The sequence below is a fragment of the Haliotis asinina genome, chromosome 11 (genome assembly GCF_037392515.1).
Source record: "Haliotis asinina isolate JCU_RB_2024 chromosome 11, JCU_Hal_asi_v2, whole genome shotgun sequence".
Taxonomy (NCBI): domain Eukaryota; kingdom Metazoa; phylum Mollusca; class Gastropoda; order Lepetellida; family Haliotidae; genus Haliotis; species Haliotis asinina.
This window is the reverse complement of record NC_090290.1, coordinates 2,780,299-2,797,849: the sequence shown is the minus strand read 5'-3', so window position 1 is coordinate 2,797,849 and position 17,551 is coordinate 2,780,299. Positions and strand designations below refer to the sequence as shown.

At 40.2% G+C, this 17,551-nt stretch overlaps 1 protein-coding gene across 1 annotated transcript in view; it reads right to left on the bottom strand.

The window, feature by feature from the left end:
* LOC137256323 (excitatory amino acid transporter 1-like) overlaps nucleotides 1–17,551 on the bottom strand; it is a 75,815-nt gene that overhangs the window by 18,123 nt on the left and 40,141 nt on the right. Inside the window, exons 2-3 of the mRNA XM_067794083.1 lie at nucleotides 7,596–7,638; nucleotides 1,802–1,931 (exon numbers count right to left, since the gene is read on the bottom strand). Of these exons, the coding sequence (XP_067650184.1) occupies nucleotides 1,802–1,931; nucleotides 7,596–7,638 (173 nt within the window). The remainder of the gene's footprint in view (nucleotides 1–1,801; nucleotides 1,932–7,595; nucleotides 7,639–17,551) is intronic.

The window sequence follows — 17,551 nt, the reverse complement described above, 5'->3', positions numbered from 1 at the left end:
CTTGTCATTCTTTAATAATAGGGGTTTGGGTGGATTCAAATACATCACATTACTGTTTCATCAGCTATGTTATCAAACCGCAGTGCACCTTTTAATACACAATTAGACCGATAGTAACCTATTCAGTCCTGGAAAGTTGGAAAAAGACCTTAATCAGAACTACGTCAGGACAGATATCGGTGATGCATATTTATAGTACACCGACAGCCATTTTGTGCGTTTTGTTTAGTAAAAAGAGCCGTCTAACACAATTGTTAATTCAATAACAATTTATAATGCATTAGCTACCTCGGATACATCATCATTATCTCGACACTGCGATCGATGTTACTCTAATTACAATCTGAGTACGATGAGGGGACTACAAATATAGGCTCGGAGTGTGTGTTCTGTGCTAAATGTCACAAGCGGCATGACGTGTGCTTTGTAATATAGACTAAGACACAGAATAATGTACTTTATGTCTTTTCAAACGAAAGTGGGAATTCCGGACTAAGACAGGCTTTCAGGCCACTGTACCTTGTTGCAACAGCGGCCGACAACTCGTGTCAAAGTTTTCCTATTAGTTCGGGGCCTGCTGGTCAACTAATCGGGTGCGGATTCTTTTAGTTGACTACTTGGTACGAATCAATGTACATGTACAAACACTTAGTTGTGAGTGAATATAGTTATTTGCTTCTGTAAACAATGTTTCAACACCATCGCAGAGTGAGTAAGTCTAATTTTACGCCGCACTCAACAATATTCAAGGTATATGGCGGCGGTATTTAAATATTGGAGTCTGGACCAGACAATCCAGGGATCAAGAGAATGAGCATCAATATGCGCAATGTGGAACCGATGATATGTGACAACTAATGTTGGGAACTGGTTAAATCTCATAATTGATGATTGGGTCATTATAACCGATCAGTCATCGAATAAAATAGGTTTGCGTCTTTTTTAGTTTTCATATCCAGGTTGTTATTACAGATAACTAAAATAGAATGCAACTTTCAACTTTATAGTGATTACTAGTATATCACGAAAATAAACCTTCTGGGCTCTTCAAGAAATATTCAGTCATGACTTTCCTCTTACAGAAAAGAGTTTTCTGACAATTAAACACGTTTTCACGCCCTGACAACTTTGTAGATATGATCCATCAAGTGTTTCAAAGGCTGAAACTACTATCGTTTGTGTTCGGTCATGACAAAATGTGATCGATTGTTTGATCGTTTGGTGGATGTGACCAATCTTCAATTATTTCAATCAATCTGAAAATCACTAGTGTCACCCAAGTCAGCGAACCTGACCATCCGATGCCGTTAGTTGCCTTTTACAAGCATGGGGTACTGAAGGGCCAGTAGTCTAACCCGGACCTTCAACGGTCTCATCGTTAAACTCACTGACTTGGTTGACACATGTCATCGGTTCAAAATTGCTCAGATCGATCCTCCTGCTGTTCACTACTGGCTTGTCCATCATTTACAGACCGCCGCCATATAGTTTTATGACCTCGACCCCGATCTCAAAGGGTACTGAGTAACACTTGGCGTTGATATCCTTTCAGCATCTCCTGATTTTTCCAGCTTCTATCAGTTCTCGTATATATTTGTTATGCCAGGACGTGCGTTAGTGCAAATGTCTACATGTGATATGCATTGTGAGCCGGGGAGCTGTGATATATATATATAGTCTAGTCTAGAAGCTCTGGGAGAACTATGGGCACTGGGTGGCGCCAACTAGAACTAAATCCTACCTTGCTAGGGGCTCCTACTGGAATTTAATCAAACTGAGACATTACCAGTTACGTTTGTACCGTTCAATGCAGCAGAGATCTCCGTTACTACGTTGTACGCCGTCGACGCCTCCGTTGTCTCTGTGAAGTTGGTGACGTTAATGCTGATGATCTTTTTCTCGATGGGAACCTCAACCTCTTTGGTCCGATACTGAAAAGTAACAGGGAGCATGTGTTAGAGATCTGTGAAAGCTTTGGATCAGACGAGTTGGTGACTGATATTATGAGCAACGTCCCATTATGATACACTATCAAAAAGGTCGCATACCTTAGCCTCTATGTTGTTACCTCTTATCACTAGTGTTTCAGCCAACGGTTTACACGTCTGTACATACAATTTTCCATTACAAAACCGCGTTGTGTTTATATTGAACAAAATCCCGACCGATAAAGGCTAACCGACTGAAGGCAATTATTATTTGACAGTTCGTTAGACTCCTTTGGAAGAGAAATTATAATTGATGAATTTAAATTTTTGAAATTTTGGGGGTGAAAAAACAAGGCAGAGTTAAACATGATGATAATAATCGTATTGGATTATTTCTAATTCGAACTACCACCAGTCACTTAAAAGAACGCAGATCTCAGTAAAACTGTTTCTGTATGTTGTAGAGTAGACGGTTAAGTAATGATATTGCTCAACTAAGAGTTGATGAGAGGTTTTCAGGATGAGTTGGCGACAGTCAATGACAAGATTTAGAGATTTGTAAAAAGATTGTAATGGGTAGTGCGTGTGGAGTAGGGACGTCATTAGTTTAATAGAAAAGTATGTCATACAGGGTGTCGGTTTGGTGAGAAAGCGAAAAAGAAGTGGTTCGGATTTTAGGCTGAACACATACATACAATCACAGCGACCAGCTGATGCTATCGCTCGTCATCCTGAAGATTCGGTTTGGATTCCCACATGGGTACAGTGTGTGAAGTCCATTTCTGGTGTCCCTTGCCGTTATATGGCTAGAGTATTGTTAAAAGCGGTGTACAGTCATTGTCACTGGCATTAGGCCCATGTCAGCCTGACACGCTGAGATACAAATTAAGTCTCTTACTCCTAAACTGACGCGATGTTAGAACTGAAATGATGTTTTAAATGGAGAACACTCACTCACGCACTACCAGATTAAGCTCGCAAACTTGGTAAATGAAATATTGTTTATCAGCGGAGTCAAACGAAACCCATACACACACACTCAATCCTACGCCGTGTAGGTGAAGAAGTAAACTCACTCTCTTTCACATAAAACGCACTGTTCAAAACGGCTTTGAACATCACTCCTACACACTATCACGCACTCACTCACACATTCAGTGTTACACCGTATAGATGTAAGTATTCAACTCCCTAACAACGATGACACCCTGCTATAATAATGAAATGCTAATGAAAGTGGTGTAGTAGCCATCTCACTCACACATGTAGCAGGTATACCTTTTTATAACACAACTGGTGTTCCATCCAGCTCACTCACACGCACAGCAGGTATGCCGTTTTATAACACAACGGGTGTTCCATACAGCTCACTCACACATGCAGTGGGTATACCTTTTTATAACACAACTGGTGTTACATCCAGCTCACTCACACGTGTAGCAGGCATACCTTTGCATAACACAACGGGTGTTCCATCCAGCTCACTCACACATGCAGCGGGTATACCTTTTTATAACACAACTGGTGTTACATCCAGCTCACTCACACATGTAGCAGGTATACCTTTGTATAACACAACTGGTGTTCCATCCAGCTCACTCACACGTACAGCACGCATTCCTTTGTATAACACAACTGGTGTTCCATCCAGCTCACTCACACATGCAGCAGGCATACCTTTATATAACACAACTGGTGTTCCATACAGCTCACTCACACATGCAGCAGGCATACTTTTATATAACACAACTTCTGTTACATCCAGCTCACTCACAGAGCAATACTAAACGTCCTCTAATATCGCTCTCACATCCAGGCATGCTCGCGGTTCTATTACTATCCTCAGTCATTGGACACTGTCGTACTTCCAATACCCTTTCAACTGCCCGGAGGACATATATTCAGCCAAGCTGTCTGACATGCGCAATGAACTAAACACTCACATTGCCACTTCGTCCTGGCTGGTACCCATTTTACAGCTCGGTGAACTTAAAAAACGTGGATGTAAGTATCTTGTCCATGGATACCACACAATTGCGCTTACCTCGGGACCCGAACCTAGGTGCCTCCACGATCGAACCCGGCCTTCAGAGTGATACAACTACAGTATTGGGGTCTACACTACGCTTTGTGTGTCGAGTTCAATCGGGTACCACATGCTGGTATTACTTTAAGAGTCAAATCTGAGATCTGTCGGTCGTATCTGAGGATGTAATGCATGCAGACAGAGTTCCCCACCACATTGCTTGCAGCAACACTGCAGTACCCTGCTCTTTGTTTGGATAACTTCCCTACTGCTTGCTGCTTAGTCACAGGGATGTCGATATTAGACTTGGTGAACATTCTTTCCTCGCCTGTCAGGAATGTGACTGCTGAGCAGAAAAGAATCCAAACACTCTTAATAGTGTTTCAGCAGTGTGTGCTGCCCATGGAATGTATGCTAGTAACCTCCTGCTGGGTCGCATTTCTCAAATTCTATTGTAGCAGTTTACATATATTTATAAGACTCAAACAGAAAAAACAGTCTACGATGTCATGTAATCACAAATCTTTAGAAGTGCAATACATTTTGTTGGATGATATTCCTAGAACTTTGTTTTAACAGGTGCTGAAAAATATTCCCTGTGAGTAAACAAGTGCACAATCCCGAGTAGCGGTGGAAAGAGAAGACAATATTAAACATAAAACAATATTAATGCAGTTCAGTCAAAAAGACAGAAATGTATATTCACATGTTTGCGATTGACTGATGTTGACAACTGTAATTAATTACTTAATAACTCTGAATACATGTGTTCAGATTGTATGATCCACAACAGAACATAAGTTCTGAAGTTGACGACCATTTCTGTTTGGGCAGGTCGCCCTGGTAACCAGATGCGAAGTATGTTTCAGACTTCATCATAGCATTTCCGACTTCATCACAAGTCCCGATTCTGAACACGTCACCCGTGTACTTCCTTATGACATGCTTCCCGGTAGTGTGGTCATAATGTAAGATCGTACAATGAATTATATTTAGCCCCAGTACCAGCCTGAGAGCTTTTGAAACATGCACGTTCACTGTGCGGGAGTGCAGCTGGAATTTCTCCAGGCTGTGCGATTCCGCCATCCTATTTTCAGAACTAATTATCCATTGCCGTACGGAGCAGATACTCCTGGCTATCAGTACCGTTTTATGAGTATTGAGTTCCTGTTTATGACGACATCAGGTGTTGTGGGACATTTGTACTGATGAAGCATGTAGGTTAATGGGGCAGAAACACCATGGTCGCAGGTTCTCTGGAAATCTAACGACATCAGATGCATGTTTGAAACAGATGGACATGTTTTGGTGTTTTTATACAAAGGGGTGGATATCTTGTGTAGCTGCTAACTTTGTCTTGAATGCAGTTAAAACTAGTTATTTCTTAAATTTGGAGTTTGCTACGTAAAAATCTTGAGAATATATATCCTATTTACTAATGTGTGAATTTCAACAGAACGTTTCCTACACAGAACAATGTTTGATAACTTTTTTATATTTAGAATGATTTTTCTTCTTGTTTGCTAATTTAATGATATCTACTGAGAACATCAATACCCTATACCAGTCCTGATATAGAAATCTTGACGTAACGATGATGTTTAACTTTGAAAATAAATGTTTTACTCTCTTTGTTTACTTTTGACAAAACATATTTTTTTTCATATTTCAAAGGAGATCTTGTTTTCTATATGTAAACAGAATATTTATTGGTTTAGGACTCATCATATTGTCTGTAAACAGATCGACGCCTCAACCTTTCCATGTTGATAAGATTGTTCTTCAATGGGGTCCCTAGTGATTCTGATTATAGTATGATCTTGACTCAAGTTCGCATCTCCTGGCAGATTTTCACGAAAATTTTATGATACCCAGAACCACCTCCGTTCCGGAGCAGAGCCATAACGAAAGTAATGTCCAGTGTTGTCAAGAATCTGGAGTAATGTCGTCGGATAGCATGACGTTCGTCGTCTCGTGCTACATCAGCAGCTGTGGACTTCTGTGATGAGTCTCTGATCCCTCCTCCAGGGCGACACTTGACCGGAAGTCAAGGATTATGTCTCAGGCATCAGTGCATGCTAAGCGTTTTGACCTTAAAGGAAAATACCTTTTTAACGATACTGCCAGACTAATAGCAATATTAAAACCAGAGGTTAAAACAGACAACACGTGCGAAGAAAGAGAACGGATTGCGGGCAAGAGAAGTTGAGTGTCTGTGTGTGTTTTGTGAGAGAGATAACTAGACAGACAGATAGATAGAGAGACAGACAGAAAGACAATGAGAGAACGAGAACGATAGGTGATAACATCTTTTTCTCCTATTCCTGTCTGAAAAAAATGAAATGTGCTAAATTCAGTTTTCACAGCAGGTGTTCTTGTCCACCTGAGGCTGTCCAGCCTAGTGGCTGAAATGTGACCTGACACAAACAATACCACATGTCGATCTGTATGTACGTTCACTGACATTTTCTCGTCGTTCAATGATATGGAGCTAATATATGTGTGTTAGTCTTTAACACAGCAGTATTCCATCCACATGAAAGTAGTTCACCGTGCCGAAACGCCCGATCCCATTTGTCTCCTCGTAAGACATTCATAAGTTTTGGAAAACTTATTCAAACCTAGTTTATCATGACTCAGGGTCTTGCCCATGAACACTGATGCCTAGTAAGGAATTTCCTGTAACTGCGATGCGTTGTGTACAACTGAAAACAGTTTTATTAAGTAAAAGGACAGGAAACGTTCACATATAGTGGTTTATTAATAACTTGTGACCCGCCTGGACATGTGCCAAACCAGTCATTGTAAGTATCACGTCAGTATATCAGTATCATATCCTTATCAGATTTACAAATGTCGCTGCAACAGAAATGTATACTGTTTCCATTAAAAAGGCAAACATTTCCCACGAGCTTTCTACACGATCATTTGATGTAGCTTCGTCGAAATGTTATCAGATAACATTTCTGCGTTGATCCGACGTCAGAATTTCCTCTGACTTTTTTTCAATATATCGAAAATCAAACTTTGATACAAAAATTAGCACAATGCACAGTAAATTCTGTTCCTACTGTCTACCTTAAAGGGGGTACCCAGCGCCCTGACACGTCAAATTTATTTCATCGACTATCAGATATGCATATTTTCCATTTCTTGAGGGTATATTTTAATCGGTCATCTTGAACGTAAAAGACGTTCTCAACTCCCTGGGGAACATTATGGCACGTATCAATATACGTATGTTTCACAAGGAAATACCTCAAAGATACTCGGTGAACTTGTTTGTAGATATAATTATTTCTGCATGTCGCGCCGTCAGCACATTAAAACATTCCTCTTGGTGCAGTTTTCTCACCCCCTGTGTTCAACTAGAAGGTCACAGTTGTCGCATAAGCCCTATAGGAACAATGCTGACATTTGCGCCTTGCATACATGCTGTTTGTGTTGCTAACTCATATACCTTGAACTGGTATGTGTCAACTCACATGTGTATTACTCTGATTTTAGCAAAATTCTATAAATAGCAGGTAGGGAACCAATATTTCCCTCTTATATTGAACCCGTGTAGGTTGGAAATCAAATTGCAATCGGTTGCCTGTATTACTAGTATGCCACGGAAATGGAAAAGTATGTATACCTACCGCATCGTAGCAGGCGGTGATCAGGTTATCCGGGAACAGATTCCTACAAGGGAGAGAACATTGGTATTAGGGTGTCACATAAAATGTGTGATTTACAGAAATAATACTAAGGGCCTGCTGATGTCATTTACAAATACCATGACAGCTTTCATAAACAGTAACAGCAAAATGCAATCATCATTAGCATAACGAAAGTTATTGTCATTCTTGATCGCAGCGACCTTTACCGTCATAGTCATCATCACAAACATGTGGAAACGCAAACAAACACACACTATCCCATGTCACCTTCATAATAATACTAAAGGAAACCAAATACCAAATTTAAAATATACTAGTATCCGAAATGCATCAGTGCCCTAACATTTGTACTACGACGTTATGTTTGTAAAAAGAAAAGCAGCTTAAATATCGACGAGGAAATTCAGTGTCTCGATTTAATAATGTGTGACAGATTTGGGCAGAAGACACAAAATATGCCAGAAATATGTAGCTACTGCCAAGCTGAAAACTCAAAATAGGACACCGATTTACATTTGCTTTGCATTTTCTTAAGGGTTCTGTCATCCTGGACACGTTCAATGAATCCCTTCTTTCATAGCAGCTTACATAATGATACACAGGACTGAATTCAAGTTATAGACAATTAAGGCGATTGAAGAGACTCATCAGGTCAAGGAACTACCGTGGTCACACTAGTTCTTTTTGTGCGCAAGAACAAACGATTTCGTGCACTGTAGTAAGTTTCCAAAGCCGACGACTAAAGTTTATTTCCATGGACAATAAGTGACAACTAGAAAGTTGTGATAACACCCTCCAAATGCCATTTCCAGCAAACTCGGAACAGAATACATAATTGGAGAGAGTGGACATAAACCCTATCTAATTCAAAATCAATCACACGCTGTGTATAAGTAGGACTAGGAGATTGCTAGCGTGCTCGGAACCACGGTCTATAATCCTCTTATCGCTGTATAGCGTGAACGATGGGACTTTTGTCTCTATCCCTTGTAATCATTACGGGACATGCACACAACTCCAATAGCTGACGTCTCTTGCAGACCCGTTGTCCAAATTTGCCCAGACTGATCACTCGCCGACGGTACATCGTTCTTACAGGACAATGATAAGTTGGTAAGCCGTTGTTTTAGTATGAAGAATGTCAGACGCATTTCTTCTACCTCACCGGGCAAAGGAATATCCGCTAGTTGCTTTTTATAACTACCTCACTACACACAAACCAAAGAAGTACCCCGTAGTTGCTTCACTAACTCGGAATATGAGAAGGCGTTACCTCAATAATTGAACATGTCCTAAGAAAATGTTACCTTAATAACCCAACCCGACCAAAAAATGTGTTACCTCACTGGGTCCTAAGGATACGTGAATACCTCAACATGTCCTAAGAACCTCTTATCTCAACACCTCGACAGGTATGAATGTTTTAAGAAGTCAATACCAGATACCTACGACTGCGTCTACGCAGATTTCTCTCAGCAAGTATTCGTCGACACGACCAGTGAAGGTGTTAACTCAGTGACTGAACATGTCCAAACTAAGCGTTACCTCAATAACTCGAGACGTTATATGAAGGCGTTACTGTCAATACTCGATAAACAATATGGAGTTATTTCAAAAGTACAACATATAGGAAACTGTTACCTCCATTATCTGGCATGAAAGAAGGCGTTACTTTACAATGTAACCCCAGTAACTACAAGTAACGCTAAGTTATTACCTCAAAATGTGTCACTTTTAACAATATGATTGAAATGCCATCTGTATAACTATATATTTCGCTTCAAGTGATGACATTTTGTGTTCATCTATACACTGCCCAGTAACACGTCGCATAATCAAACTGAATACCACGGTGTTATTGAATGAACCTGCAGAATGGTTCATAACAATTGAGTAATCCCACATATCACTTTACTGGACAAGAGTGCTACTTCAGTCAACGTATATGTCACCCGAGGCGTTGTAATTGAGTTAATGCAAGCTATATAATCATTCATCCAATTAGAGGGTTGAAATTGGCGGATTATTCTGTTGTCGCCCCGCCTTTGCAGTTTACCACTATTGGAAAATAATTTTTCAAACAAATACAAGGAAAGGAATACGCAAGTGAACATCATGCAAGCTACATCGTGACAACGTGTGAATTATTAACAACCAGGGAGAGAGTACGGACCTGGTAAACCAGTGGTTGATTCCAAGAGCATCGAACCATTTCGCGAGGCATCATAGCATACAGATAGCATTTGATAGCATCTGCTGATCTTTCCCCACATGACTGCACATGTTTAAACAAGAAACAGAGCGTTCTATGGTCTCATGTATCAGATCGTGACTTTGGGTCAACGAGATTTCAATTGCATATTTGTCACTGACTGATTTAAACAAAAGAACATGCGTTTCCGACGTTTTACGTGAATGACTCTCTGGACAGAGTATATTTCCTTCGTTGTGTCGGGATCTGATTTCGAGGGTATTGACTCGTGGTTTTGACCACTTTCAAGATCGTTAGCACAGAAACATCATACCGGGATCCTGGATTTCCCCAAAAGAACGAGTACAAGAGCCGCGAATTAGTTTCCTCCTTCTATCAACCATCCCGCTCAAAGATGCGTCCAACTCGGTTAATCAACTCACCAAGTGTTAATGTAACAGAAGACAGAAATACAAACCAAAAATATTCTTTTTATAAAGCTAATATATCAGTATCCGTATATTCAAAACCTACCAACTGTTTTTGAAAACTTTCTTAGTCATAGAAGTCTAATGCAAAGACAGGGTGACTGGACGTCTCTTGTCACTCACAAACAGAACTTCGGTCCAAGGAGCAATGAGAGCAGTTCTAAACTGAACCAGTGTCTCTTTTGCAGCCACGCTAGCAACCATTGTTGAATATGTTAACGCTGACGATCACAGCGTTAATCTCCGTCTTTAACAGCTGAACGTTTTGCTGAAACACACATGACACTTCGAGCCCATGTTTTACAAGAAAATAACAAACGCGTAATACGCTTTCAGGTTACTTTTGAAGAGTGTTTCTCCCACATACTACAATTTTTTTTTAGTAAATTCAAAGTGAACTAAATTATGAGCATCGACCGTATTGCTTCTCTTGATCTGTGATGTTAACGCTTACTGGTACTCATGAAGTTCGAGGTATTTATTTAAGTGTATGTCTTATTGACCATGATGTCATAATGGTTTACTGATTCACAGAATAAACATCACAAACACTGGTCAAATATTTGGTTACATTAACATGGCAATGTCAACTGTTCTCGGAGTAATTGTTTAGTCAATAGAAACGTTCTCCACGTTCTGTTCTGTGGAGTGTATTATCTACTAGTGGTGGCTTCGAAGGCCTCGACACAACGATCCTATATTTGCGTAAGATAAACCTGCTACTTACCCTTTAGATAGGTTCTAGTACCATGTAGTATTGAGTTCACTGCTTTTTCAGGTCACTTTATTACCTAGTAGGATTCGTGTTCAAGAAACAGATATAATCAATGGTTTTTAGTATACATTTGACATTTACAAAGTCTGAATTATTTATATACTTAAAATTCTATTTCAACGAGTCAAGACATCCTTTGTCTAGGTGGTTCAATTCCATCACATAAATATCATTCTGTTACCAGGAATTCACTTTCAAATGTATCAAAATTGAGTAGAACACAACACTGATCTTAATAATAATATTTTGATATAAGCTAAAAGGCCCCAGTCTTATAACAATCTCCAATAAGGCATCTCAATGAAGCTCTCTTTCCATCTCGTGTGGTGTCGTCTGCTGGCTTCAGCTTGAGCTCTTGCGAATAAAGGAATGCAATATGTATCACTTTGGTTCAGTACGCTATACATATGCTGAAAAATGCCTTAATATTCTGTCACATCACGAGGGAAATTCCAATAAATCAAGGATATATGTGGAAAATAAACACAATGAGAAAGTTATCAGGTCGGGAAGAAGTCTCTGTCACAGAGACATCAGACGTTGATTCCATAAATTGTCCGCGGTATCCGAGGAAACAAAAATGCCATGCATAAATCTGAAAATTGCAGTATCTAATGTTATTATCGTAAATATATATTACTATCATAGGATAAATTACGAATGTGGTATGTTTAGCTTAGATCAAGGAGCGGCATCTTTTTCATTGGGCCTATCAAAACGAACCATCAATAACGGCAGTGCACAATCGTATAAACCCTTGTGTAATGATGCGTTTGCCCACAGATCAGAGACTGCGCGGTGTCGACCCTTTCTCAGGATACGACACTTCGCGAGAATCGATGAGAACTCATGAGATCCCGCGAGTCAAAGCTACAGCGCCCCCTGTCTGTCAGGCCTCGAACTATCGAGCTCTACCACCGATACCAGATCGTGCGAGCGATCGACTGGGTAATTTAGTCGCCGAGCGGAAAGGGGGGTTTTAGTGAATTAAACAAGTGAAGGCGATAATGGTAACAAAATGAAGTGTGAGTCTTCCAAGGACGATTCCGTCTGTCTGTCGATATATTTAAGAGTTCGGGGTTCCGCAATGGCCGGCACTTGCATTTTTAGGGCGACTGTTAACATACGATCGCCCATCTCCTGTCAGAGAGGTAGCAAGTTTGGATTAACACCGCTTTGATCAGCATAAATACTGACATCTTACTCACGCTTAGACAGTTATCAATACCGCGGAATCAAATGCGACAGTTATAGTTTAGGCCGAACCTAGCATCCATGCTTGCATGAATGAGTGAGGTAAACTTCACAACCAGAAAGACTATTGGAAAATTCAACTCTACGGCAATTTGATGATTTAGGAATTCTGTCACTGGTAAGGGAGGTAACTGTGTACATTGAATTGTGGACCATTTTACTTTGTAGTGTATCTACTGTTGGGAGTTTATGGTAATATTGCTGTTTAATTTGCTGAGTTCTGATTAAATAATATCAACAACATAGTTTACTGCAAAACGTCCTACAGAGATACTTGCATCGCTGTATGTTTATGATGCATGATAGCAGGGAATGGAGGTCGGTTTTGGGCAGTCCTTTTCGAGCATACGTCCCATAATGCCATTGAACTATTCACTGACTTCCCAGTAAGAACAAGGGGATACCGTCAGTGTTTTCAATGTATACCCTTATGCACCTAGTTCCAAGGTGTATGTTTCCATGCAGAATTATCGTCCAAATGGTAATAGCTTAGCAGCATCCTGACGTCACGTTACGTTCCAGAGGGTAGCATGTTACGTACGGATGAGGAATGATTACGCGAGGTCTCTGACGTTCCCTACACCTCATGGTGGTCATGTCTAGATCAGACATGTGACAGATATGCTATCAGCTATGTCATCCGGCCATTCTGAAAGCAACACGTGTGATAAACATGAGAGGAGACCTGTTATTTGATAGTAGGTTCATTCTTTTCACAACTTTATAGCAATATGTAGGTGTGAAACATACCAATACCGAAAATACTCTCATTTGTTATGCTGTTCTACACCAATGTTAATCGGGTGGTCATGTTGAAAAATGTTTCTGCAGTTTGACATTTCACGCAATGGCTATCATTTTGAACTTTAATAACAACTGAAGTCTGTACCCTTTGTAAATACTTACTGTACTCATTATACAATGCATGTCAATTTTTCGCCATAAATAACTACAGCAGTGTGATATTCACATACTATCAATAAAGCCAAATATAAGTATTTTTTATAAACAAATCATTCAAGGAACTCATCAAACAATCGAAAAATGCCTTCCAAAAAGGAAGACGTTGAAAGCAAGCACAGCATAAGGACGGAAACGCCATACTGTAAACAATTCAGAAAAATCTTTCCTCTTCAAATCCAACGTCAAAATAACAATCATTGAACAATATGTGAATACCTGCTTTCTAACGGTAGTTCCTTACAGCTTAAACCTTCGGTAAAGAAACACCGTCACACATCCCAAGCATTTATAGGCAGTAATCAATCTTATACATAACATAGAATCTCAACTACTGCAAATACCGCAACTGAATGATCATGAACTGGCTCTTAAGCTCTTGTCAACGGTCATCTATTTTCGGTGCTCTTATACCATCATTGATAAAGACAGTCATTCAAAAAGCAAAGCTCCCCTTCCATCGACGTCAAAGGCGAAGTGAATCCAATGCACGATATCATGTTTGCTCAACGCAATGATCGGCAGATCTGCTTGTCTGTTGCGTCATTTCCGGCTTTCAATTTCCGGTGGCTATATCGTCTTTGTCACCAGAAGGCCGACGTCTAGGAACAAGCAGATACGAGTCTTGAGCAGAATGGTAAACAGAGGAATGATGTTTGGAGAGATTGACCCTTGAATCAAAGCTAGAGCTGAGAAAAGCGGTATTGAACGTCAGTGCAAGGTCTTAAAACCGTGTCACTGAAATACAAATGTGTCTTTGCAACGTAATGCAGTGGCAAGTGGGATATATCAAAATGGCTTTCTGTCTATTTACGTTCACTATGGCAAATACTGGATGCCTTATAAGTAAATTGTAGCCTGTTCTTCTTTTTTAACAGTATCAGTTTGGGTAATACTGTGACTATATATTTACTTAGAACAGTTTTAAAATCACGTATCTTTTCACGTGGTATCCATTTGCTGTTTGAACATTTCACAGAGTTGAAGGTGCATTAAAATTCTTATATTTGTCTCTTATTTATGTTTGCTCAAGGAAACACTTTATTTCAATAATTGCATTCTTCACATTTACTTCTTGTTTGAAGATAAATGACAATGTCATTCAAAGATGCCTCACAACGAAGCACATGTGACACATGTGGTCTCACCTCAGGCAACTGTTAGCATATGTTCATGTAGCAGACTATGGGTATTCGGTGGGATAAGTGTTGGACTATTACCTTCTAGCACAACACAGACTGCTGGGTTTTCCGGGATGATAATAATCAGATTGTAGCAATTTGAGCGTGCCCATCCGTGGTGTTGAATTCAGAGAACTAAAAGTGCCGTTATTATTATTATAGTTTCCTAGTAACTCATTTCACGACTCTGGATTGACGGATGACATTGTGGGTGTGGTTGCGCTCAAGTAGGGTCAAGTAGTACTCTAGTGTTTACCTTGAAGTTTCATCTATGCCAACACATCCATCAATTTCATTATGAGAACCACACAATTGGCACTGGAGTTTGTGTAAACCAATGAGTACTAGAAGAGGGATGGATGGTTTCGGTTTTCTCATTGTGAACTTCCAATAGATGACGAGCAACACATAAAACTTCTAATTATGGAGTCAGTATTGCGTCGAGTACGGGGTATTGACTCTTGAGGTGCCAAGAGAGACATGCTTGAAAACATACTGAACAATTCCACTGCGTCAAATACTCTTTTGATTTCCTCACCAACGGGCTCCAGCATTTCTCATACAAACCCTGAGACGGATAGAGCAGTTATGTTTACCCACTTCCTCACACCTGGTGTCATTATTTATCTATCCGTATAGTCTCCATCGCTAATGTGTGCTTTCAGGTTCAGTATCAGCCTGATGTGTGTCTGTCAGTATCAACAGACACCGCACCCCGATCTGTGTCTGTTAGTATCAGCCGATATCGAAGCCTGATCCGTGTCTGTCAGTATCAGCTGACACCGCAACCTGGTGTGTGGCCTGATGTGTGTCTGTCAGCATCAGCCAACACCGCAGCCTGGTGTGTGTCGGTCAGTATCAGCAGATACGGCAGCCTGGAGTGTGTGATGTTTCGAATTCAACATGTCAATGTCCGTTCCAGAGACTTAGGCCATTAACCTAGATTCTTGTTTTTAACCGAGACCGACTTTTCGTACACCTTTGTAACGACACTTTCTTCACATAACCAGATATCACCGTACAATTGATATCATTGTCACGAGGGGGATGTCGTTAGTAGGTAAATTGTGTTACAGTTTTGCCTCAAGCAACGTTCCCTAAATGTTTTCATCATCAAAGAATGCTCGAATGTCATGGACAACGATAAGACTTATTGCAAGTCACTCAATACAAGTAATTTGATACACGTCCGTCAGTACAATTCACTTAATAAAGCTAGTGTACAACTCACAGATGTAGACGGCAAACGCTTTGTTAATCAATTATTGTCAGCGTATATTGTTGAAATATCGTTGACGCTGTAAAATCAAATAACGGATTGTGAAATAACTAAATGTCTATCAGTAATATCCCATATAGTTAGATTTATATCCTCTATATTTGTCATACTCTTCGACTGTTACTTAACCATCAATCACGTAATACTTGCTCGTCAAAGCTCCTCAATCACGTCATTCCGTTGGATATGAACACACAAAGCACCAGGAACATCAAAGTATGTTTTGATCAAGGTGATCACCACAGAATAAATACAATTAATAGATCCAGTGATCGATATGTATCTGAGGACGAAAAGCCTTACAGATTACTGTACAAGTAGGGGCAGCTGAGACATGTTTCGCAGTGGCAAGTCTCATTAATGTGAAGAACTGTCGAAGTTCATAAGCCTAAGCACATATGAAAGAAATGTTGGCATAGTAACAGTAGCAAAAACAACCATTGTAACAGCATCATCGTTAACATACTTCCAGTGAGTTTTGGTCAAATGGTACAATCACATTCTAAACGTTTGTCATTACATCCGTATTTATCATAACTCAGTGTTTCAAGAAATGTTTCTATAATTTAGAGTTCATAGAAAATACCTACAGCTGTAAATCATGAACCAGATTATAGGTGTTACTGATCGGGTCTAGAAGGGGTATCTGACATGAAAGTTTAATGGTGTTTCCTAAATGCCTCCGGCCTGTGGAATGTATCTGGTGGCAAAGTCACGACTAAATAGTTCTTAAAGTTTTTTTTGTTTTGCACTTGGAAACTACTAGACAATGACGTCGCAACCAGTAAGTTCGAACCAAGCTTGTACTGGCAGACGGCGGTATTGGAGAATGAGTTTGGGGAATTACCAGAGCAGTTGAAAGAGCCCTGTAACATCTACAGTTGACTATATCACTAGCCATGATATCCTCATTACAGTCACACCTTCCCTGTACATCCAACACACAGTACATGATGAATGCCACTAGATCCCTTGTGTATGGCCATAATTGTTCGCCAGACAAGACTGCGATGCCTGGCCAACCTAGGCCTATATTTGACAGGGTACAGGGGATTGGGCGCCATCGGCTACACAGCTGCCTCTGACAAGACATCAATCTCAACTATCAAATCCCACAGTCCCTGCTGAAACGTCCTTGGGAGCAAATGGAAATGGCTGGAGTTTCTAGAAGTATTGGATGTCGTGTTAACATTGGGTCCTGAACACTGACCAGTTTCAAATGATACATATATATTTATCTTTCCTCACACATAAATGTCGCGCTGTCTGTTTGGCTTCGAGCTCTTCTATCGTTTTCAATGCACACCCATGTATAAGCGAGGTGTATTACAATACACCCTGCTGCCAATAGCAACTCATTCGGTACTTCCCGGTACTTATCTCGCATATCACTGCATCACGCATGATGGACGGAAATTACCGATGTTTTACGAGTGCAAATCGACGGAAGGGAGATAACTCTAAATCTGTTTTTCTTGTGTCTAGCGTTGGCAAGGAAAAACATGCCTCGCATTCCATTAAATAAATTTTGACAAAACTTTCAAATGAGGAATTATATCTATTACTATGACAATATCTACGGGAAAAAACCCAGCAAGATGCAAGATGCGAATCGTTTGATTCACACGGGTTAGCTGAAGTGTACGATCTGATACTCATGCTTGAAACAGTTCAAAATGAACATTGAGGTGTTCGGTAAGATAAATACGATGTTCACTGATCCCCTTGAGACCACCAAAGAACGTATAATATTCATCATAATACCTTCCCCTGCGGTGGTTAAAACGTTCGCTCGTCATGCCGAAAG